Below are 23,614 nucleotides of genomic sequence, written 5' to 3' on the forward strand. Positions count from 1 at the left end.
TAGATTGGGAACAGTGAGAGGCAAACATGGGCTGGATGTAAGACAGAGCCCTGGCCTGACCCCACCTGAGGGACTGTGTCCTTGTTGGAGCCCCTGCCCCTCCCTGAACCTCTGCAGCTCCTGGAGATGGGGTTGTGGTCATCCTTAGCTCTGCCTTTGGGTGCCCCAGGTAAGAAGCCTCAGGAAGGTCCTTAAACCTGAGAAAAAAACACTTTTGCCTCCTGGAGGCCAACAGGCATCCAAAGGCAGCAGCAGCCCTGCCTGGGTGTCCACGTGCAAAATGCTCTTCTAATAGTATTATTTTAAATACAAATAAAGTAACTATTCAGATTCATCCCTCTTTTTTTAAAAACCTTCTACCCTCCACATCTTTCCTAATACTGGAAAGACGAGGTGAGAAAGACTCAAGTTTGACATGTCAGGAAGTTACTTGTGAGATGAGAGCAGTGGGAGCCCAGGGACTCAAGTCCCCCAACCACCAAACCGTGTTTGTCCCACCCCAATCCCTCCAGCTTTCAACCAGATCGGTGGTTATGGGCAGCTGGAGGCAGCCTATGCCCGCGCCATCCCCTCCAAGACCATTCCCAACACCACCTGCCACCTGCCAAGGGCAGACGCCATGCATATGTTCCGAGACCCCCACACAGGGGACCTGCCATGGACCGGGATGACTTTTGGCTTGACCATCATGGCCACCTGGTACTGGTGCACTGACCAGGTGAGTGCCAACACCTCTCACCACCTTCCTGGCATGCTGGGATGTGGCAGGTGCAGGTGGCCCATCTGCTTCCCGCATCTTGAGTCTGGGCTGGGCAGAGGCCTGGGAGGGTGTGGCACCAGGCTGAGACAGGCTGCTAGGGGTCCTTGCGGTCCTGGGGGGCCGGAGCCCTCCGTTTAGAATCAGATGAGCCCCACTGGCTGCCTCCTGTCCTAGCTTTTAGGTGCTTTGACTGAGACAGTTTGGAGTATGGGATTCCCAAGGGACTGGGATGCTCCTCGGTGGCTGGGCCATCAGCCAGGGGGCGGGCATTTCGGGCCAGCCTTGGACTTGCAGGACCTGACAGCACACGGGGTACTGGGCCGCTCTTGGCCTGCCAGTGGTGGGGGCCTGCTGAAGCTGGGCCCGCTTTCCTGGTAGAGCTCTGGGCGCCATTACCAGCAGAGCGGAACTGGAGGGCTCCTCGGAAGCCATCTTTACCCCTGGTCCCAGAGGCAGGGACCCTACAGTGGTGGAACCGCTGGCCCTGGGAGAGAGAGAAAGCAGAGTGAGGACCAGAGGCTGGGGTATCACAGAGCTTACCTGGCTCCACCACTTACCAGATGATTTGACCATTCTGTGCCTCAATTTCCTCAAGTCACATGGGAGTAATCCTGCCCCTTGTAACTATGATGAGTTCCTGCAGCTCTTCCTCACCACCCTGGACCCAGTCTCCTCTACCTGCAAATGGTGCTGTGCATGGTTAGAAAAAGACCTGGGGTTGTCAGAGGCACAGCTGGGACTTCTGCTGAGTGTGGGGGGTGACTCAGGCCCTGCCCTCGTTGTCAGCCCTCCACGGTGACCTCAGACAAGCCACCTGACCTCTCTGGGCAGCACCAGACAGTGACCTGAGGCCAGAAGCAGTCTGAGCAGCACATGGGAGGGAGGCCCCTGTGAAGCTGCAGAGTCTCGGTGGGTACAGACCCCTGATATCTGCGCCTCCAGGGGCCTCTCCACAAGAAGGGGCAGCTAGGCCAGCAGGCCACAGCCAGCCACTGTGGGATGAGCGATGACAGGGTTCCCACAAGCCTCTTACACATGGCCTCCCCTCAGAGTAGGCCCTGCGGCCCATTCACATGCTAGAACACAGGCCCAGAGATAGAACCAGGTTCAAACTCAGAGAGAAGAGACATGTCTGGGCTCTGATGCAGCTCTTCCTCTCCCCAGCAGCAGGAGCTCAGTCGGCATTTGACTGAAGACTCTCCCTGGGTTACAACAGAAGGAAGTGATCCAGGCTGGGAGGTTTCAGAAGCCCAGGGAACCTGGGCCTCTGTTTCCCCATCTGTAACCTGGCCTTCGAGCAAGCTCCTCCCACTCTGGCAAATATGCCCTGGAGATTCCCATATCAGCTAGGACATTGCTGACCCCATGTGGTCCAGAGCACCAGTAGCACTCAGGCCCACAGCCTGGACTACTGCCCACCTCCTGGTCCTCCCTCCAGCTGGGTCTGCTTGGGCCTTGGTCCAGATCCCCCAACAACCTTGACGCTGGTCCTGCTCAAGGCTGCCCCATCTCTGTGGTCCTCACTAGGGCCTAGGGATTTCCTGGGCTCCTGGGGTCTGACTCTACTCAGCTCCGTGGCCAGGGTAGCCCTCAAAGATGCCCATGGGCTAGTCTGAAGGGAGGCAGCAGTTTTGTGTGCCCAGACCACATGGGCTTCCTGTCTCCTTGTTTATACTTTTCACTGTCTTCTGGCACATCCACAGTGAGCAGGTGGTGTGTTTATAGTAAGAAACAAACAAGGCCACTAATAAATAAAGGACAGAAGGCCACATGGGCAGAGTCGTGGCCTAGGCTCCCATCTGAGCTCTGCCACTGCCCTCCCCGGCCTCAGTGCCCTGTCTACATGGGAGGCCACCTGGAGTCCTGCCATGAGGACAGGAGGTAAGCTCCTGTCACCTGCTGATGCTGGAGCTCGAGACAAGGTGTTTTCTTTTCTTTTTTTTTAATAAGACAAAGTCTCACTCTGTTGCCCTGTGTGGAGTCAAAGCTCAAAGCAACCTAAATTTGTGGGCTCAAGTGATCCTCCTGCCTCAGCCTCCTGAGCAGTTTGTACTATGGGCGCTCACCTGGCTAGTTTTTCCATTTTTAGAGACTGGGGTCTCGCTCTTGCTCAGGCTAATCTCGAACTCCTGAGATGAAGCAATCCACCTGCCTCAGCCTCCCAGAGTGCTGGGATTACAGGCGTGAGCCACTGTACTAGCTGGGTCTTCCTTTCTAGTCATCAGCAAGCAGCCTCAGTCGTAACAGTGACCATAACTTTTTGTGGTCAGCCATGGATGACTCTGATAGTCACACCCTAAAACTCACTGAGGAAGGGCGCTCACTGCTGAAGGCCCTTGATGAGCCAGGCACAGGCTTGGCCAGCTATACTGGTGGTCTCACTCAGTCCTTACAACACCCCTGCGGGTGGTGGTACAACCCATTTGTAGGTGAGAAGCCAGTGGTTCAGGATGAGAAACAACCCAGCTTGTAGGGCAGGTGCTGGCCTCCCAGGCAGGGGGCCATGGCAACACTGAGAGGCACTGGGGGCACAGTGGCCTGCTGACATCAAGGGGAAGTAGGGGATCCTGCCCTGCTTGGTGAGGGGCTGGCAGACCTCAGGGCTCATGGAGACGCTAAACCTCAACTTCTCCATCCACCAGGAGCACAGAAGGAAACGTGGACGCAGACACCGCTGTCCACAGCAGAAGACACAGTGTGGGTTTAGGGGAGTGCTTCTCTCCCAAGAGAACCAAGGCAAGGCTTCTGCAATCATAGGACAGTTGAGGGGAAGGGTCTACACCAGGGGTGTCCAATCTCCTTTTTTTCCTGCCATACACTAGAAGAATAATACCAAGAGTTGTCTTGGACAACACATTAAAGCAGTGGTTCTCAACCTTCCTAATGCCACAGCCCTTTAATATAGTTCCTGTGGGTTGCGACCCACAGGTTGAGAACCGCTAATGAGCAAAAAAAAAAAAAAAGTCTGCACAAAGTTTTTTTTGATATATGACACCACAGATAAGCAAAAAAAAAAAAAAAAAGATTGCTCACAAAATCGGCAGGTGGTTCATTAGCCACAGGATGGACACCCCTGGTCTAGACAGAACCAGGGGAAACTAAGGACCAAACAGGGTCAGGACTTACCCCAGTCACAGCAAGCTGGCAGAGAAGCAGGGAGGACATTAGCTTGCCTTGTCCTCCCTAGGCTGTGGCCCATGAATGTTCTTTGCCTCTGTAATTAAAGTATCAGTGGCAGCCACGCGTTGGGGTGAAGGCTGGGTGCTGTCCGTTACACTAGCATGCTTGGAAAAGAAGCTAAAACCACACAGACAATGCCTACTTCTGAGTTATAGGAGGTGATTTCAACTGTGGGATAGCAAAAGAAAAATATTGACAGGGCGGCACCTGTGGCTCAGTGGGTAGGGTGCCAGCCCCATTATACCGAGGGTGGCAGGTTTGAACCTAGCCCCAGCCAAACTGCAACAAAAAAAATAGTGGGGCATTCTGGCGGGCGCCTGTAGTCCCAGCTACTCGGGAGGCTGAGGCAAGAGAACTGCTTAAGCTTAGGAGTTGGAGGTAGCTGTAAGCTGTCATGCCACAACACTCTACCAAGGGCGATAAAGTGAGACTCTGTCTTCAAAAAAAAAAAAAGGGTGGCACCTATGGCTCAAAGGAGTGGGGCGCTGGCCCCATACGCTGAAGGTGGCAGGTTCAAAATCCAGCCCCAGCCAAAAACTGCAAAAAAAAAAGTAAAGAAAAATAATAATATTTCCATTTCAGAACCCTGTGAACATACTGAATGCTACAGGCGTGTGCACTATAAAGGGCCCTGTAGCCTGTGACTTTTATCTCCATAAGGCTATTTATAGAGTCACATTTTTTTTCTTAAGTAGAATCACAGAGTTGGGAGGAATCTTAGACATTTTATCAGCGCAAATCACCACTACCTACTCCACCTATTTTGCAGATCTAGAAACTGAGGCCAGTTTGGATTTACCCTTTGGCAGCAGTCACCCTCTGTCTGCTGATCTGCAAGTTTCCCCAAACCCCAGCTCAGAAACCCCTGATCTCCACCAGCCACACAAACACAGCTCCTGGTACCATGAATGTGCTGCCCACTCTCTTGAGGGTCCAGGAGATGAAGGTGGGAGTGTGGTGGCCCTGGTACCATCCCACCTAGGTCTCCTCCAGCTCTGACAGCTGCCAGGGCAGAATCCACATTTCCCTCAGTGCTCGGCCCACTGGGGACAGGGCTCCCAGTGGGATGCTATCAGGTACTGCAGCCCCAAGTGTGGCTGTTGGGGGCTAATGAGACAGTGCTGTGTCTCACACAAGTCCCTGAGATCCATGGGGGACTAATCCTGACACGGGTGTACCCTAGGGCTGGAACTCACTCATCTCTCAACCCACCCCAGGTCATTGTGCAGCGGTCACTGTCTGCCCGGGACTTGAACCATGCCAGGGCAGGCTCCATCCTCGCCAGCTACCTCAAGATGCTCCCCATGGGTGTGATCATCATGCCGGGCATGATCAGCCGGGCACTGTTCCCAGGTAGGGTGGGTGCTTCGTGCTGCAAAGGTTAGCAGCAGGAGAGGCCGGGGGGCATGCAAGCTGTTTCCAGCGTGCAGGGCAAGTGCAGAGGAGCGTGGTCCACAGGGCCACAGTCTAAGGCACTGACCCACAGGGGCTGGCACAAGGTCCAGACTAGTAACTGCTAACTGCTGTGTGACCTCAAAGCTGTAAAGAAATATCTCTGTGCCCCACCATTTCCTTGTCTGTGAACTAGGGGACTGTACTAGCCTCCTAGCAGGTGGCATCAAGACCCTGTAATGACAAATATTTGAGACCTTTGGGGGGAAATGTGCCTTTCCTTAGGTTGCCTGCTGGCAACTCTGGGACCAGGAGTCTACAGCTTCGGCAATGGTCTGCCACATGGCCCTAGAGGTCACTAGCCACCCTGCCTGTTCATCAGTTTCCCCATCTGTAACAAGAAAGCCACCAGAGCCAGGGATGTGGGAGCCCTGAAGATGGCAGCTCCAGGCTCTCAGGCAGAGTGTGGGGAGGGACTTGCAGGGCCCCAACCCACCTGTTCCTCCTTGTCCGAGGGGCGCTGGGCCTGCATCTTCCTTGGCACATCCACCTCTTCTCTCCCCCGACCCTGGGCCCACAAGGAGCCACCCAGAGGTCCACCAAAGGTCCCTCGGGTGATGTGGGGGGCACTCAGCTGTCGGCGGGGCGGCTGGGCTGGACCATTGGCCACCTGCTCTGAGTGGCGCCTCCGGAGAGGGGCCGAATGCTCCCTCACCTCAAAGTACTCGTCTGACATGGGGGAGGAGGCCGCTGAGGGCTGCCAGGGGCCAGGGCCACGGCTGGAGCTGCCCGAGAGGCTGTCCTGGTCACTGAGGGTCACATAGTCATCGTCATCTTCCTCCTCCTCCCCATCCAGCCCATTTGGGATCCCTGCACCCAGGCCATCGGGGTCATCCCGGGTCACTGACAGTTGCCGCTGGAGTGGGGGGTGGCCTGAGCCAGCCATTCTGGGCAGCCCATGGCCTGTCCCATTCTGGGGTATCTCCTCTGATGCGGTCTCCAGGGCCCAGCCAACACTGCTGTCATCCTGGGCCAGCAGGTCTGCCACAGGGACTGTCCGTGGCTTGGGCACAGGGGTCAGTGGCTCAGGGTCCCTCTGGGGGAGGCCGTTCTGGACTGCGATGTTGTCCTGGAGGGCACTGGGCCCTGAGGTAGGGTGGGGCTCAGGGTGGGTGCTGTGGTCCTGGCTCTGCCTCCACAGCTGGTGCTGGGCGCTGGCCTGGGACGTGTCTCGGATCTTGATGCGGTTCATCTGACTGGGCTGGGGATTCCAGATGTTGGGGTCAATGATATTGATGTAGCCCAGGATGTCACTGCCTGGCTCGGGGTCAGGCTCCACCCATGTGGGCAGATACTCAAACATGTCAGCCCTTTCCAGGTGGAGCAGCCCAGGGTGGATGGGAGGTGGCTCAGGCAGGTCCCCCAATCCCTCAGCCAGTGCCGCACCCCGCAGCCCTGTGGGCCTCTTGGCCTCCTGCTTGTCAGAAGAGGTCTTGGCAATCTCCTCAGCGCTCTTGGCCTTGACCAGCGCGTACTTGGGGTTGACAAGTTTTTTGGCTGTGGTACCTGTGGGCACCAAGGGGACCACGGAGGGCAGCACAATAGGCTCAGGCTCGGGTTCCTTCTCCATGGGGATGTCCTTGAGGCTGATGCCATGTGACATGAGGTACAGCTCCTGGAACTGCCGGTCGAACACCTCCACCACCTGGCCGGACAGCACAGAGATCACGTTGCGGTCCGTCCTCGCGGCTGACCACGTAAAGCTGCAGTGTAGAGGGAGGGGGAGGGACACCGGTCAAGCCCAAAGGACCCGCAACCTGACTTGGCCCCAGCTAGTGTGCCTCAGGCAGTGGCTGCAGGACCTGGGACCACAAACCAGTGGGGCAGAGGGCAGGGCAGAGCATGGAGGCAGGCCCTCGTTTGGAGCCCACTCCCAGCTCTGCACAGTGGCCCAGTGCTGCCCCAGACACTGGAGGTTGTGTAGCACATGGCGCCTGGTGCTGTCATCACTGACTATGGGCAGCCCTCGCCCACTGCCCCGTGGGGGGGTGCCTGCAGAGCCATCCCTAGGACAGCTTTCAGAATGATCACCTTGTGGGCTTACAAAGGCACAGCCAGGCCTGGCCCACACCCCACCTCCAGGCTGGAACAACAGTCTTCGGACAAACACCCTCCTTTGCCTGTCTTCAGAGACAGAAGGATGGGCGTGCCCCAGCCCCATGAACACCTCCTCAGCAGTTTTGAGACCAATGAACCGGAATAACCAGGGTGTCATAAGTCAGGATTAAGGGCAGAAACCAGCTGGGACCTAGAGGCGCCTCTCCTCCCAGCCCCCAGAAAGCCAGTCACCTGTAAGAGCCACACACAGCCCGGTCTCCATCCACAAACATGAACTTCTGGGCCAGGACACCCTTGAACTTGGTTGCTGACCGTGTGAAGAACTCGGTTCCCCCACTGCTCCGTACTCTGAGATTCTGTGTTGGGGACCAGGAGACAAAATTATATGACCACAGCACTGACTGCCAACTGCCTGGGGCTCAGGAAGAGCTTCAGAGGAGCATGGGTAGGAAGGAAGAGGGTGAAGGCCCAGAAAGAGGGGATGGCATGTGAGGGACTGAAGGGCCTGGGGTAAAGAGGGACATGAAGCCCCAGAGAAGCAAAGGACTACTGACAAAGGGTATAGAGCAAGATGGTCTTGGCCTCGGCCCCAAAGCTATCTGAAGAACAGTGCTGAGCAAGACAAGACTTTCGTGGCCAGGACATTAGGAAATGCCTAGGTGGTGGCTGAGGCTGTGGCAGGGTCCTTAATGAGAGAGTGATGGGCATATGCTTTAGAAATGTCCCATTGAGGCTCGGTGTCTGTGACTCAAGCGGCTAAGGCACCAGCCACATACACCTGAGCTGGCGGATTTGAATCCAGCCAGGGCCCACCAAACAACAATGACGGCTGCAACCAAAAAATAGCTGGGTATTATGGAGGTCACCTATAGTCCCAGCTACTTGGGAGGCTGAGGGAAGAGAATTGCTTAAGCCCAAGCGTTTGAGGTTGCTGTGAGCTATAATGCCACAATGCCACAGCACTCTACCGAGGGCAACATAGTAAGACTGTGTCTCAAAAAAAAATAGAAATGTCCCATGGATGGCTGGGAGGGTAGGGAGCTATGCGGCTGGGGAATGGGGTCAGGAAGGGAAGAAGGGCACTGTTCTTAGGAGTCTGGGCCCTGTGCCCTGACAAGTGTGTGGCCTTACTGGATGCGTGGCTGGCCTGGCCTTTCTCATGTTCTTCTTGACACTTGTCTTCTTATCCCTGCTGGGCTCTGCTCTCTGAAGACTCACAGAAAACTCTCCTCCCTTCCCATGGCCAGGACACTGCCAGGCACCAGGACAGGTTCAGTAAATGGTGAGATTCAATTCCTTGCTAAGCTTGCACTGTCTGGCCCATGAGCAAGCGGGAAGCCTCCAGAGATCATGGCAACAGGACCTATGACCCAGAGAGAGGACAGGGCTCTCCCAGGCACGTAAGAGCACAGCAGAGTGGAGGCTGGCAGACTCCAGGAAGGGCAGGCAAGCCTGGCTGAGATCTAGCTGCTGAGGGAAAGCAGAGGGCACCCTGAAGTATTAAAAGAACCTCCAGTGGGAAGGAGACCTGGGGCTCATTTGGCCCCCAGTGTTGTCAGCACTGTGTTAGAAACGCAGGCTCCTGGGTCCCTCAGGGTCTGACTCAGAAGGCCTGTGGTCAAGCAGAGATTTTCAGTTAAAACCCTAACCCTAACTTTAACCCACAAGCCCCAGGGATTCCGACACCTGCCGGGGGCAGGAACCCCCTCAATAGCATTTTCACGGGCTGTGTGCATGCCTACTGTGATGGAGTCTCACTCGTTCTGTGCCAGCTTTGGGTTCTCAGCTGTGACGTGTTCTTTGTCAGACTGAGCTGTGACTTATCTCGAGTTCCCCTCGCCCACTCACTGGGCCCAGTTTTCAACTGCCCACTTGTTCATCAACCCCTGCCCAAGTCCCCAACTGTCACATAGACACGACTGTGACCAGGATCCCACCTTGGAGGCAAGAGGGAAGCAGATGAGTAAACAAAAACAACTGGGAATGCCCCAACCACAGAGAAACCGCCCCAGGTACAGGGGCTGGCCGGGAGGCTCCCGGGAAAGGATAGCGTGGGTCAGTGTGGGAGGAGTGTGAACGTTCCAGGCAAGGGACACAAAGGCCTGGCACACAAAAGTACCTAGGGTGGGCGATGGAGCCTGCAGAACGAGCTGGGTGGTGGCTACTGAGGACCCGCACCTGCTAGATGGCCTGGGCGTGGCTCCAGAGACAGTAGGACACAGTACAGAGCTGAGGGAGGGCTAAGAGCAGCATGAGGGGGCTAGATCTGTGTCTCAAGAATGGTTCTCTCAGTGTATGAGATAAGGGGAGGTAGGAGGCAGAGAACAGGAAGAGGCTGCTATGGGTGAAGGGACCTCCCACCACCCACCAGACCCTGCCTGGCCATCCTTTCTGTCTTAGACCTCTATGGCTGGAATGCCCAGGAGAGCCCCCAAAGAGGCCAGCAGGTGTGTCCCTAGGTGACTACTTACACGCACCCACCATGGAATGAACAGCTGCCTTGTCGTGGGTGCCAGTCCAGGAGGCAGGTGGGCCTCTGCTCTCTGTGGGCTGCTTGTCTGCACCCTGCTGGCACAGCAGGAAGCTGGCCAGGGCCCAGGACAGTCAGTGCTATGACTGTGCCCAACACACAGCATGCTTAGGATGAGACGGACAGAGCTCTTGGAAGGAGCATGAGCCCGCCCTGTCACCTGAGCCTGCCCATAGCTAAGCTCTTTGGCCTCCACAGGCCCTCTGCGTGACCCTAAGTTGGTCTCTGGACCATTCTGGGCCTTAGTCTCCCTGACTGCACACTGGGGAACTCTTAGACCCATCCCACCCTGGGGCTTGGGAGCAGGTGGGTGCTTGTGGCAGGGCCCCCGCCCTCCGTATCATGGCCTGCTCTCCGGCTTGTTCCTGGGTGGGGCCAGGCCCAGGTGAGGTAATGTCTCAGGAGCTCAGGTTCTCGAGAGCAGAGGAAGAGGAGCCCAAAAAGTCAAATTGTCTCTGACCTTCTGGTGCTCCCCCAGTAGAGGACAGGCAGATGGGGTGGAGGGATACCCATGCTGGCCCAAGTGGAGTGCCCTGGGCAAGTCCTTGGACCCTCTAGGCCCCCAGTTTCCTCATATGTAAAAGAAGGATATCAAGGCAGGCCAGAGCAGGGAGCGCCCTGGATGGTGCCTCATCTGTTCTCGGGGGTGCTTCTACCCCACGTGTGTGGGCGGGGCCTGGGCATCAGGACAAGGGCAAATTGTGGCACTGGGCCCCAAACCCCAGGCCTCCTGTGCTCAAGGACACATGATTCAATTCTGTACTAAGCCCACTGCACCTAGGCTGGGTCAGTGGGGGGCAGAGAGGACTGAGCCCAGCACCCCCTGGAGCAGGGTGGGTCTAGGTATTCTTGAGCTTCAACATGGCTCCAGTCCTGCTGCCAAATGGATGCCAATTAGACTTTTCCGTACCTCAGTTTTCTCATCTGTGAAATGGGCCTATCCACCTTGGGCTATAGGGCTGTTCTGAGGACTACTCAAGCCACGTGTAGGAAGGGCCCACTCAGGACAGAAACCTGGTCCTCAGTGGCATCCCATGAGCTCAGGTGGCACAGCAGACTGTGGAGAACCAGAAAATGTCTGGAGTGATGCAGCCCCTAAAGGAGGTCAGGAGGACCTGGAGAGGAAGTGACTTGCCCACGTTTCCCCAGTCAGCCAGCCCAGCCCAGACCCAAGGGCTCCAGCTGCACCTTGGTGGCTCCTTCACTGCCTACCCTCCCCCCAGACCTGCAGGCATCTCCTAGGCTGGAGGAGCAGCAGGAGGCACCGCGATCAGGCCTGAGCTGAACAGTGAGGTCAGGCCAGGCCAGGAGTGAGGAACATAGGGGACAGAACTGGACATAGGAGGCAGGAGCCCAGTTCCCTGACACTCTGAGCCGTAACCAGCCTCTGCTCTCTTCTAAAGGGCTCTCATTCTGTGAAGTATGGGGAGGGACACTCTCTGCCTTCCCTGGCTGTTGTGAAGCCAGTGTAGGGAGGCATTTGAGAACTGCCTTTGGCCCAAGGTATGTGATGGGGGCCTGGTGGTAGGGACGGGGCAGGACTGAGTCAGCCTGGCTCCAGGTCCCTTCCTGTCTGAGGGGCTCCTGGCTCTTCCCCAGGGACAGGGTTGCTCAGCCATGGCATGACTGAGAATGTGGGTGAGGTCATTCTTTGCTGTGGGACCCGTCCCATGCATTGAAGGATTTTTAACAACATTCTTGGCTTCTACCCACTAGATGGTGAGAGTAATCTCCCAAGCCATGACAATTAAAAATGTCACTAGACATTGCCAAATGTCCCTGGCAGGTGAACCGCCTGGCTGTGAATCCTCCCTATACCCTGAGCCCAGACCAGAGAGCAGAACCCAGGTGTCCCCAGGAAGGGGAGGAAGCCCTGGGTCAGGAAGCCCTGACCCCAAGGGCTGGGTCAGTCGGTCTGGCATGAGAGCCAAGCTGCCACTGGTCCTCACATCCTCACCAAGTGCCTTCCTGCAGCCATCCCAGCTAATGTTTCTTTGTTCATCAAAAATAGGCCCGGCTTGTCCCAGGGGCTGCTGGGTTTTCCTATTTGGTTACACAAAGCTGACTAGCTTTTCAGATCACAGGTACCTCACAGTTCCTGTTTGGTCTGAAGCTGTGAGCCCTGAGGCCTGGCCTAGCTCCTGCTGGCTCAGGGGCATTACCCACCCAAATGCAGCAAGTTATGCAGCCTGGCCCTGTGGCCCTGGGGAGCAGAACGAAAGGCTAGGGTCTCTTCCCAAGATCTTCTCCCCATCTTTAATTTGGGGTGATCATTCCCACACTCCTGCCTGAAGGACCATCTGGGGCCAACAGAGCCTGTAGGTGCTGGGGACGGCTGGGAGTTTTGCACCTAGGGGGATGCTGATGCACGCTGCTCCTATCTCACCTGGGGACCAGGAGTGCTCAGCCTAGGCAACACAGCTGCCGTTTCCCAGATGTGCTGGTGTGGTCACAAAGCCTGGGGGTAGGCGCCGAGTGAAGGTGGGCCCTAGCAGGCATCAGTGCAGAGGGAAAAGGAAGCCACTTGGCTGGGTTTTAGGGGGGCCATGCCCTGACCCAACCAAAGTCAGGATGGGAAGGGAGCCCTCCTACATGTGGTCTTTAGTCACAGCAGCCCAGACAAGTAAATAAGGATATTCCCATTTTCCAGACAAGACAACAGAGGCCCAGAAAGATTCAGCAACTCTGCCCTAGCCCACCATTCAGGTGGCAGAGCTGGGCAAGGGCTTGGCTCATGGTATTGCCTATGGACTGGCACCCGACACCTCTGTGATCACAAGGATGACCCTGCCAGGCACAATCTGCACCTGGACTCAAAGGATCTAGGGCAGGTTGGCGCAGAGCTGAGCCGGGGGGCAGGTGGCCAAGGGCGGGCCCAGGAATTAATGGCAGAGGAAGTGCTCCCAAGACAGGTCTGGGCTCAGCCACCCCACGGGCAGGGAGGTAGGTCAGGCAGGCAGGCCCTCAACAAGGTGACACTTCGCCAGGGCTGGGCCCACAGGAGCCTTTGGCTACCTGCCCAGGGCTACCAGGGCTGCAGAGGGGACAGTCTCAGCAGTGAAAATGAGGTGCCAGGTCACACTTTCCCATGAAAGTCTGGCTCCTGGGTATGTCTCCCTGCAGACCCAGCCACCTTCCCCAGAGAGGGAGGCAGCCAGGTAAGGCAGGCTGGGCCAGGGACCAGCAGTGAGAGTTGCCCTTTCTCTGCTCAAGTTGTCATGGGTCAGACAAAGGGCTGGGGTGGAGTGGGGAAGGCCTCACTCCAACCTCCTGCCACAACCCAGGGTCTGGGGTGTAGAGCACTTTTCAGCCATCATCTCCTTTCATTTCATTCTCAAACATAACCACGAGGCCTCCACATGGCCACATGGCACTGGAGGCCTAGAGAGGGGAACCCCATGGCCAAGTCCCACAGTGGGTCGGCAGGCAGGATGCTGGTGGGCAATATTGGGGCATTCTGCACTGGTAGGGGTGGCCTCAGCCCAGGATGTCCACACCAGGGGTCTGCACCCTCCTCATCAGAGCTGAATTCTCACTACTGGCTTTTAGGTTCAGTCCCTAACTTGGTAGGGATGGCTTTAGGCAAGTCATGGCCTCCCTCCAACCTCAGTTTCTCCATCTGTCTTGGGGGAGCCTTAATCCGGATGGCCTCAGGCTGCCACCAAGCCATGGGGAAGGAGCCTGTAGCCACCCCCACCCTGTCCAACCCACCTCCCACTTCCTGGGAGCTCAGAAAACTCCAAGCAGAGAGAAGCCAGGGCCTGTCTTTTGAGGAGCCTCAGAACACTGGGCAAGCAGTAAGGCCTCAGGAACAGCCAGTGCCAGCCTAGGGTCCCCACTCAGCCTCAACAGGCCCACTCTGCCTCTAAGTCTTCACACTGAGGACGTGTGGCAGGTGCATGGTGGTGGCGGACCCCAGGCAGGGAGGGGACTGGACAGACAGCCCTGAGGGCTCCTGATCTGCTGCCATAGGCCCAGGGCTTCTGTGGTCACTTTGTTTTTTTTTGTAGAGACAGAGTTTCACTTTATTGCCCACAGTAGAGTGCCATGGCATCACACAGCTCACAGCAACCTTCAACTCCTGGGCTTAGGTGATTCCCTTGCCTCAGCCTCCCAAGTATACAGGTACCTGCCATAACACCTGGCTATTTTTTTTTGTTCAGTTTGGTCGGGGCCAGGTTTGAACCCGCTACCTTCAGTATATGGGGCCGGCACCCTGCCCACTGAACCACAGGTGCTGTCCCTGTGGTTACATTTCAAAAGTAGTCACATAGTGGATCTCTTGGGCATGAGCTATCAGCCACCAGAGTGGATCCCCAGTGCTAATTACAGGTCAGGTAGTGAGGTGGGCAGGCATTGGGCTTTGGGTCAGCCGACCAGGGAGACCATATAAAAATGTCCCAAGAGCTAGAGACTGGCCTTGGACTGCTCCCACCCACTGGAAAGAACTCAGGCGGGTGGATGTGTGAAAAATGACGACAACAGCACAGTGCCCAGCCCTTCCTTAACCAGACTGGTGTTGCCCCTTGTCCTGGGATCTTTGTTGGGAGCCTGAAGCTCAAAGAATTCTGACATGTCAGACATTAGGCGTGACCCCATCCCCCTTAGCAGTGACACCTGGGTATGTGGCTCCACTTCTTCACATGCAAAATGGTGACCCTGCCCTGTCCCACTGGAGTGTTACACAGGTGAAGGGAGTGAAGGCTGTGGAGTGCCCAGGCCTGGCTGCACATCTTAACCCTGTACAACTACTAGTTCACCATGCAAGCGGAGCTGTACTTAGGAGATGCTCTGCATGGCAGGTGCCAAGTGGTAGCTGGTGGAAGGAGGGCTCCCTGCCCCTACACAAGGTGCCACATGCCCCGGTATCTAGGTACTTGGGCATGGCCACACTGGCTTATCTGCTCCTCTACTGGCCCAGTGCAATTCTGGATAGAGTGGATGTGACATGCACAGGATACACAGCAAAGCAGTGTTGAGAAACCCAGGGTACCCCAACCCCACCGGCAGCCTTCTCCTCCCCACTTCTGCTCCCTGGTGTCTCCTACCCCGAAGGTCCTTTACACTCTGCTCTTGCACTTCACATCCATCTCAACTCTGCAGTCATCAAGGAAGCATTCCCTGACCTCAGCGTCTGAACTAGATGCTAAAATCAGCAGGTGGACATTCAAAGGAGACAGATTTTGGCTTAATCCAAGAAAGGACTTCCCAGGAGTTGGCGCTGCCTGAGGAGGTACAAAGCACCTTGTCAGCAGAGGTGTGTGAGCACAGGAAGCCAGCACCGTGTGATGCAGCACCTGGAGTGAGCACCTGGTCGGCAGGCACTGCATCAATGTTTACCTTATCTCTGCCCATTAGAGTTAGTGAGTCTCCTGTCCTTCAGGGCATTCAAGCCAGCAACTCCAGGATTATTGAACTCTGTGTGTCTGGCACAGGGCTCCCACATGTTTGTTAACTGACTGAATGACCCTTGCCCTCCAGCCAACACAAGCAGGAAGCCCACTCACCTTGAGATGCCCCAGGTGCATGCGGGCCCGCCCACACATGTGCAAGAAGTGCTTGATATTATTCTGGTCCACGATGATGTACACAGCCACCTTCCTCTTAAAGCCAGCGTCCAACAGGTCCTTGAAGATGTCCACATCAGTGAACATGTCCATGACCACAGCTATCACCTACAAGGAGGAAGAGAGACTGGGACCTATCAGACAGCACAGCCATGGGGACACAGTATCCCAACAGGATACACAGCCCTCCCATACCATCACCCTCTGGCGCGTACCCAACCTAGCCCCATGCCCAGCAGCTAGAAGTGAGGGGCTAGGGGGCCTTCTGGCCCTGAAGTTTAGCTGTTCCCCAACTCTGGCCCAGCCTGGAGTCCCTGTGTCGGTGCCTTCCTAAGCCGGGGCCAGCTACACACTGCCTTCCCAGGACACCTGGAGATGCTGAAAGGAACCACATATGTCCACAGCCAGGGCAGAGGGCATCAGCCAGCATGGCCACTTGCCCGGGCCTCCCCTGCACCTCTGGGCTGGGGTAGACCTTTGCTGGTCTCCTTGCTGCAAACACTTCTGTTGGTCTGGACAGAGCACAAACCCACATGTGTGCTCTTACTGTCACCTGACCACATCTACACCTGCAATAGGTGGCTTCCTACTGTATGTGGCCCAGGGTGGGGCCCCAGAGGTCAGGGTACACCTCACCAGCCTAGCCGTCAGGGTGCGGACTTTACTTGGGAAGTGAAGGCACAAGGTGAAGGCACAGGGTGGTGGAGGCCTGGTTATCCCCATGCCTTATCTCTCTCACCCTGTTCCCTCCCTATCTACTGGGCAGCAAAGGAGGAGTCACTGTGCCTGGTCACAGCTGCCTGACGCTGATGTAGACACAAGTCCAGCTCTCTGGGCTGCCCCACCCCTCGCCCTCAGACGCCACCACCCCTGCCTTGTCCTGGGTCTAAGAAGTATCTGAACAGCCAGGGATGTGGCCTAAGCCACACAGCAAGCCAGGAGAAGTCAGTCCAGGACCTTCCCAGGCCAGCCAAGGAGCACAGCTCAGCTGCTACCCCCACCAAGAGGAATCCACAGACACAGGGTGACGGGAGACAGCCTGGAGCCTGCTGGGGACATGTTGGCACACTGCATTGTGAGCTCACTGGGCTGGCCCCTGCAGGCCTGCCAGGGTTCCTCCTAGGCCTCAGGCCCCTGCTGACACCACTGCTTATCTGGCACCAAAGCCCAAACCCCGGTGCAGGGGAGGGCTCCCTGCCTACCCTGCTTCAGACTGTGTGACCCTGAGCAAAACACCTATCCTCTGGGCCCAGTTTAGTCATCAGCACAACAGGCTCCATCTCCCAAGAGAACCATGCTCGCCTGAATACAGCAGCACTTGTGAAGGGTCTTACCCTAAAGGAGGGATCAGTGACACCGGTTTGCTGTTTTTTGCCACAGTAAGCCTCACACATTGAAATCTGCAGGTGGTCTTCTCAGCCCGGCTCCTCTGACCTCTTGCAAGCACACCACGGTGGTGAGAGCCCAGTGTGTAACTGGGTAAACTGAGGGTCAGTGAAGTTATAAGGCTGGCTGGAGGCCAGAAAGCAAGTAAGGACAGGCCCTGGATCCATTCCCAGGTCAGGCCATGGGTGCAGCCCCTTCCCTTGGACATTTACTCTTACAGGGGTTGACAGACACTGGTCCACCCAGAGAGGCAGTATGGGACAAGTCACGGTGGCCCAGGTGCCTAGGGTTCACTTCAACTCTTGTGTCTCCAAAGGGCTATGTGGGGCAGTGGAGTGGACATAGTCAATGCAGCACAAGCCAAGGGGAGGTAGTATCAGCACCAGTTGAAGACAGTGCCCCTTCCTACCCCACCCAAGGTCAGGCAGGGGTCTTGAAAGGGAGTGAGCTCTCTGGCCCAGAAGAGATCCAAGCAAGGCCAAAGACTGCTCAGGAAGGGCATGGGTGACAGGGCAGAGGAGACATGGTGTGGGTTGGGTGGGCTCATCATGAATTTCACCCTAATCCAGGGTAATAAGATCCTAGGCTTAGGGGCAGAAGCAGGCACCTCCTTGCCTGGGGTCCCACAGCCCAAAACTGCTCCAGCCCCAGGATCCCCTCAGACAAGCCACTCCTAGGCAGGAAAACAGCCTCACATGCCGCCCTGGAAAGGGGCCTAATCTGGGTGCAGCCCGCATGCTCCTTGGAGGGTTCTGGACTGCAGCAGACAGGAACCTGCCCCAGCAGGACTGCACCACACGCACTGCGCCCAGACACGCCTTCCCACACTGCCCTTGGCCAGGCTGGGCACCTGATCCAGGGACCATCTGCTGGTGGGTGGGACCTGTTTGGGCCTGCCCTAAGGCAGGACCCCCCTTCAATAGATCCCATGACTGAGTGCTGCTCTCCCCACGCTCCAGGCTTGGTGGTCAGAGGACAGCTGGGGATGGGTGTGCAGGGCACTACCCAGGAACTGCCCCCTACCCCCGCCAGCTTGGCCCGTCCACACAGCCACAGAGCTTTCTTAGAGGCCCTTCCCATCTTGTAGATGGGAAGCGGAGATCAGAGCCAGTGACCGAGGCTAGAACCCAGGCCTGTGAGCTATGGCAACCACCACCTTATTCAGTCCTCCCAGGCACACTGTGAGGCAATGGTGCCTTTCCCATGTTACAGATGAGGAAACTGAGGCAGAGAGGCACTGAGTGGCCCAATCTGCCTGGCTGGCCCAGGCCACTTGTGACACAGTGAACTCATCTGATGCAGAGTCCCTGTCCAGGGATGCACAGGGCCTGGCCTGAGGCAGGTCTCAGGAAGCTCTCACCAACACTACCAGGCCAGGTGGCTCAGCCCAGGAATGACTGAGGGATCAGGGCACCCAAAACAAGCCACTGCCCTCCTGGGCCCTTGGTTCCCCATCTGCCTGGCTCATCCTATGGTTCTATCCAGCTTAAACACCCCGGGAGCTGGCCTCACAAGGAAAGCACCAGTGCCTCCCATGGCCCCGGCCTGCACATGCCCCTCAGAGGTCCTGGCAGGGAAAAGCCATGGAAAAGATGAGGGAGAGGCTGCCCTTGAGACCAGAGACTACCTCTGTACTGCTGTGTGTCAGAGGACCACCCTGCCCTTGAAACCACCTCTGCACTGCTGTGTATCAGAGGACCACCCGGGGCACAGGGTAGACAACCTGAGTCCTAGCTCTGAGAGGCAGAAATCAGCTGTGTCCATGTGAGTGGTGGGCCAAGGGGAGAGCTAGTGGGCAGGCACATGAGTGTCCCGCACCACAAGTCCTGTTGTCTGGGGCTGATGGGCAGCACCTGGCTTCACCAGCCTGGGACCTATACAGGCCACACAGCCAACTCCCATTTGACAGATAGGAGAGGCCTCTGCTGGGTGGCCAGGGCCTTGAGGGTACAACCACAGAATCTAGGGGAGTTGAACACCTGTGACGACTCCCTGGCTCCCACCCCTGGATAGGGCTGTGGGCCGATGGCCGTGCCTGGGGTGGGTGCAGTGAGGGGGTCAGGTGTAGGCTAAGCTACAGAAGGGGGGCCCCAGGCAGGATGTGGAGAGAGCCCTGGGATTAAGTGTGCCTCAGCCCCAGCCCAGGCCTCTTCTGAGGGAGTGCAGTTTGGGCAAGTCCCCCAACTGTGCCTTCACCTCATGAATGGCCCCCCTATACCTCATCCCTTGCTATGTCCTTCCTAATCGATTGGATCCTAACCCTCTCCAGTCTGTCTCCTGCCTATATCTTGAATTTCCACCATCCTCTGTGTAGCCAAGGTCACTGGGCTCCTCGCAGCCCCCACTGGCCACGCCTTGGTGGTTTCAGGATCCCTGATACATTCTTGGAACAGATGGACACCTGTCCCTGCACGAGAGATGCCAAAGCTATGGCCCAGAAGCAGGGAGGGCAACGGACGGTGCACTTGGTTACCTGATGTCTGGCCAGGAGGACTGCCATCACCTGGTGGACTGGAGCAGTCCAAGCTGGGATTCAGGGTTACAGTGTCTGAGGGATAAAGGAGCAGTCCTCAGTTGTGGCTGCCACTCCTCAACAGATAGGTACTGAAGTCAGTCAAACCAGCTACTGGGTTGGTGGTAAGGGTGAAAGACAGGAGTTAGGCCACACAGGCAAGAAAGCCTGGGGTGTGTACCCTCTGTAGCCTCCCTCGGCCCAGCCAGAGCCCCCAGAGCAAGGGCACAGTGGGCTCAGCGTCAGTGCCCTGGGCTCTAGGCCTGGTATCAGGTGAAGGCCACCCCTCTCCAGGTCTCAGTTTCCTTATCTATAAATCAAGAAAGGTGGACAAGGCCGGGTGCAGTGGCTCACGTCTGTAATCCTAGCACTCTGGGAGGCTGAGGTGGGTGGATCACTTAAATTTAGGAGTTCAAGAGCAGCCTGAGCAGGAGGGAGGCCTCATCTCTAAAAGTAGCTGGGCACTGTGGCAGATGCCTGTAATCCCACCTACATGGGAGGCTGAGGCAAGAGGATCGCTTGAGCCCAAGAGTTTGAGGTTGCTGTGAGCTATGTGCCATGGCACTCTACCGAGGGTGACAAAGTGAAACTCTTGTTTCAAAAAAAAAACAAGGTGGATGAGACGTCTAAGGCCTTTTGTCACTGACATCCCTCCCAAGGGATCCCAACTTTTGTGGCCAGAGTATCTTGCCAAGCCACAGGCCCGGGAGAGGAAGTGCCGCCTGCCTGTGGCTCTTGACACCCACAACAGCTGTTTTCTGGCCTTCCTGACCACAGAATCCACTTCTGTAGCAGGCGCGCCTCACGGGGCAAATGGGCAGGGCAGGTCTTCATGGAGGCACGAGGGGGGGCAAGATGGGCCCTGTTGCTCTGACCCTGCTGTGTGGGCCTCACCTCTGCAGTGGCATCTCTCCTGGGAGGCCCTGACCCACGGCACCTCTCCCCAAAACATCCTGCCTCAAGCCACTGCCTCCCATACATGCTGTCCTCCTGCCTGCCCGCCTACCCGTTTTGCCTCTTCCCAGACAACTCTTGCCCATTCTTCCAACAGCAGCTCACATGCTGCCCCCAGGCGCCTCTGTCAGTGCCCTGGCCTGTCTGGGTTGAGCATGTGTCACTTCTGCACTTCTGGAGATACCATGGCAACAGAGCATCCCTAAGGCCTGGACTTGGGCTGGGTAAGGGGAGAATTTCCGACTTGCACTTGACAAGCCCTCCAGGAAGGTCCCACCACCTCACCTGCCCAGGCCTTGGAGATCCTGGAGGTAGCTTAGAGAGAGCTGGGCAGTCTCTCTCCTCAGAGTTACCAGCGGGGGGGGGCAGACACCCTGCCAGCTCACTCAGAATCTGGAGCCCAGAAGTGGCTGTGACATAGTACATAGAGGCAGACCCCAGGCCTTGCTGGGCCTCATCTTCCCCACCTGGGAAGTGCAGAGCATAGGGGAGAATCTTGTATACCTGGGTCTGTTATTCTCTGGCTCTGATGGTGGGCACATCAGTTGGGCTCTGGCCTCTCTTACTCCCATGCAAACTCCTCCAGGGAAGTTGCATGACCATAGGCAGGTGCTTTAGTTTCTTCATGGGGATAATAACAATCCCCACCCACAGGTTGTCGGAGGGTAAAAGTGAATTAACACAGCTGAGCATAGGACCAGCGGACAGCAGCTACATGTACCCACCACCTCTCCCCACTGACCCAAGTTGCACTGCACCAGACCCATAGTGCCTTCTGGGCAGAAAAGCCAGGGATTACAGCTTGCCCATCTCTGGCTTCCAATCAGCCATGGGGAAGACACTGTGGGAGCAGTAAGCAGCATTATGAGGACTGCTCACAGGCACGGCACAAGGAATGCTGCATTCCTTCTTAAAGGTCGGGGCAATGGCCACCAAGACCTTGGATTCAACTTCCACTTCCAGCCATGATGGAATAACAGAGACTGAATTCACCCTCCTCCTGCCTCAGCAATGAAAACACCACACAAAAAATATGAAGCCGTGGACAAACATGGCACAGCCCAGCAATGCCCAGGGGCAGGGGTACAAACCAGTTAAGCCCCATTACTCCCAGGCTACAGAACAGGGAGGGAGACTTGGGGGCCCCAGCAGTCTCCCTGTGATGAGGAGACAAGGTTTGCCCAGAGTACGGAGCTAGGACTTGCAGGACAGAGCAGTAGAGGGGGGACAGCCACACAGAGTGAACCCAGAAACCTGCAGAGGATCTTCCTTGCTCACAGCTGAGCAACGCATGCATGGAGGAAACTCCTGAGGCTGGGGGAGAGCCACAGGGAAGAGCAGCTGGGACAAGGGCCTGTGCTCATGCAGGACCAGGAGTAGAGTGGGAACCCTCCTAACACACAGGCCAGCAGAGGAGTCCTCAGAAGGATGCTGCCTAAGTAGTGGGCAAACGAGCCTAGACCAGGCATGAGCAAACTTTCTCCATCAGGGGCCAGAAAATAAATATGTTAGGCTCTGCAGGCCACATGCTCTCTGTTACAGCTCCTCAAATCTGCTGTCATAGCATAAGAGCAGCCGCAGACAGTATATAAATGAATGTCTGTCTTCCATTATTTTAAAAGCAGGCAGTTGGCTTAATTTGGCCTGTAGTCCACGGTTTGCCAACTCCTACCCTAAAGTCTGCTCTGATCCTGCCTAATACAACAAGCCTCAAAAGCATTAAATTGTTTCTAAGTAATTTAACTGCATCCCAGAACAAAGCTCTAAAATGTTTAAAGTAAAAAACAAAACAAAGAAACTACCAGTAGCCCACAACATAAAATTCACCATGTCTGGTATCCAATTAAAAATTATAAGACATGGCTCGGCGCCCGTAGCACAGTGGTTACTGCGCCGGCCACATACACCAAGGCTGGTGGGTTCCAACCTGGCCCCGGCCAGCTAAACAATGATGACTGCAACAAAAAATAGCCAGGTGTTGTGGTGGGCGCCTGTAGTCCCAGCTACTTGGGAGGCTGAGGCAAGAGAATCGCTTAAGCCCAAGAGTCTGAGGTTGCTGTGAGCTGTCACGCCATGGCACTCTACCAAGGGCAATATAGTGAGACTCTGTCTCAAATAATAATAATAAAATAAAATAATTAATAAAAAAATTATCAGACACATAAAGAAAATATGAACCACATAAGAAAAAAAATCAATCAAAACTGACCAAAAACTGACACAGATATTAAAACTGGTAGACAAAAGACATGAAAACAGTTATAAGTGTATTCTATATGTTTTAAGAAAAAGAGACATGGAAGATACATTTTTTAAGCCAACAAACTGAACCTCAAGAGGTGAAAAATGCACCATTTAAGATGAAAAGAATAGCCATCTTTGAACTTGAAAGCTAAGCCCTCTCTTCTGCTGTTTGAGACCGGATTCTATGTCTCTAAAGGAGAAATTGGGATCAAGCCAGGCCAGTTCCTTCGCAACTCCATTCCACTCACCTTCTCTCTCAGGGATGCTTCCAGGATCTTCTGCATGTTTCCAGAAGCAAAAAAACAAAACAAAACAAAACAAAACGAGTAGGTCTCTGGGAATGAGTTCCTGATAAAAGGATAAATTTGGACCCCTTCCCATTTATGCCTCCCACCGTGGGACGACACAGCAAGAAGGCCTTTATCAGATATAGCCCTTTAGTCTTGGACTTTCCACCCTCAAGAACTGTGAGCCAAATAAATTTATGTAAATTTAAAAAATTTAAGAGATGAAAAATACACAGAGTGGAATAGATTAGATACTATAGAAGAAAAGATCAATGAACATGAAGACATATTAACAGAAGTTATCTAAAATGACACAGCAACAGAGATGGTGGATGGCTCGGTGCTTGTTGCTCAGTGAGTAGGGCGCTGGCCACATACACTGAGGGTGGCGGGTTCAAGCCCAGCCCAGGCCTGCTAAACAATGACAACTGCAACCAAAAATGGCTGGGCGTTGTGGCAGGCACCTGTAGTCCCAGTTATTTGGGAGGCTGAGGCAAGAGAATCACTTAAGCCCAAGAGTTTGAGGTTGCTGTGAGCTCTGACACCACAGCACTCTACCGAGGGCAATATAGTGAGACTCTGTCTCAAAAAAAAAAAAAAAAAAAAAAGAAAGACAGACAGACAGATACTGGAAAACATGAGCAGAGCATCAGTAAACTGTGCTCAACTTCAAACCATCCAATA

The 23,614-nt window shown here is 55.5% G+C and overlaps 2 protein-coding genes across 4 annotated transcripts in view; one reads left to right on the top strand and one right to left on the bottom strand.

Annotated features, from left to right (window-relative positions):
* SLC5A10 (solute carrier family 5 member 10) overlaps positions 1-23,614 on the top strand; it is a 65,642-nt gene that overhangs the window by 16,117 nt on the left and 25,911 nt on the right. For all 3 annotated transcript variants that reach the window (XM_003791052.2, XM_003791053.2, XM_012805953.1), the window contains 2 exons: positions 513-718; positions 5,158-5,293. In XM_003791052.2, the coding sequence (XP_003791100.2) occupies positions 513-718; positions 5,158-5,293 (342 nt within the window). The remainder of the gene's footprint in view (positions 1-512; positions 719-5,157; positions 5,294-23,614) is intronic.
* FAM83G (family with sequence similarity 83 member G) overlaps positions 674-23,614 on the bottom strand; it is a 31,510-nt gene continuing 8,569 nt past the window's right edge. Inside the window, exons 2-5 of the mRNA XM_012805952.2 lie at positions 15,488-15,655; positions 7,682-7,806; positions 5,829-7,095; positions 674-1,244 (exon numbers count right to left, since the gene is read on the bottom strand). Coding sequence (XP_012661406.1) covers positions 855-1,244; positions 5,829-7,095; positions 7,682-7,806; positions 15,488-15,655 — 1,950 coding nt within the window. The 3' untranslated portion in view covers positions 674-854. The remainder of the gene's footprint in view (positions 1,245-5,828; positions 7,096-7,681; positions 7,807-15,487; positions 15,656-23,614) is intronic.

Source organism: Otolemur garnettii, unplaced genomic scaffold (genome assembly GCF_000181295.1).
Source record: "Otolemur garnettii isolate 467f Iridium unplaced genomic scaffold, OtoGar3 scaffold00046, whole genome shotgun sequence".
In the NCBI taxonomy this organism is placed as follows: domain Eukaryota; kingdom Metazoa; phylum Chordata; class Mammalia; order Primates; family Galagidae; genus Otolemur; species Otolemur garnettii.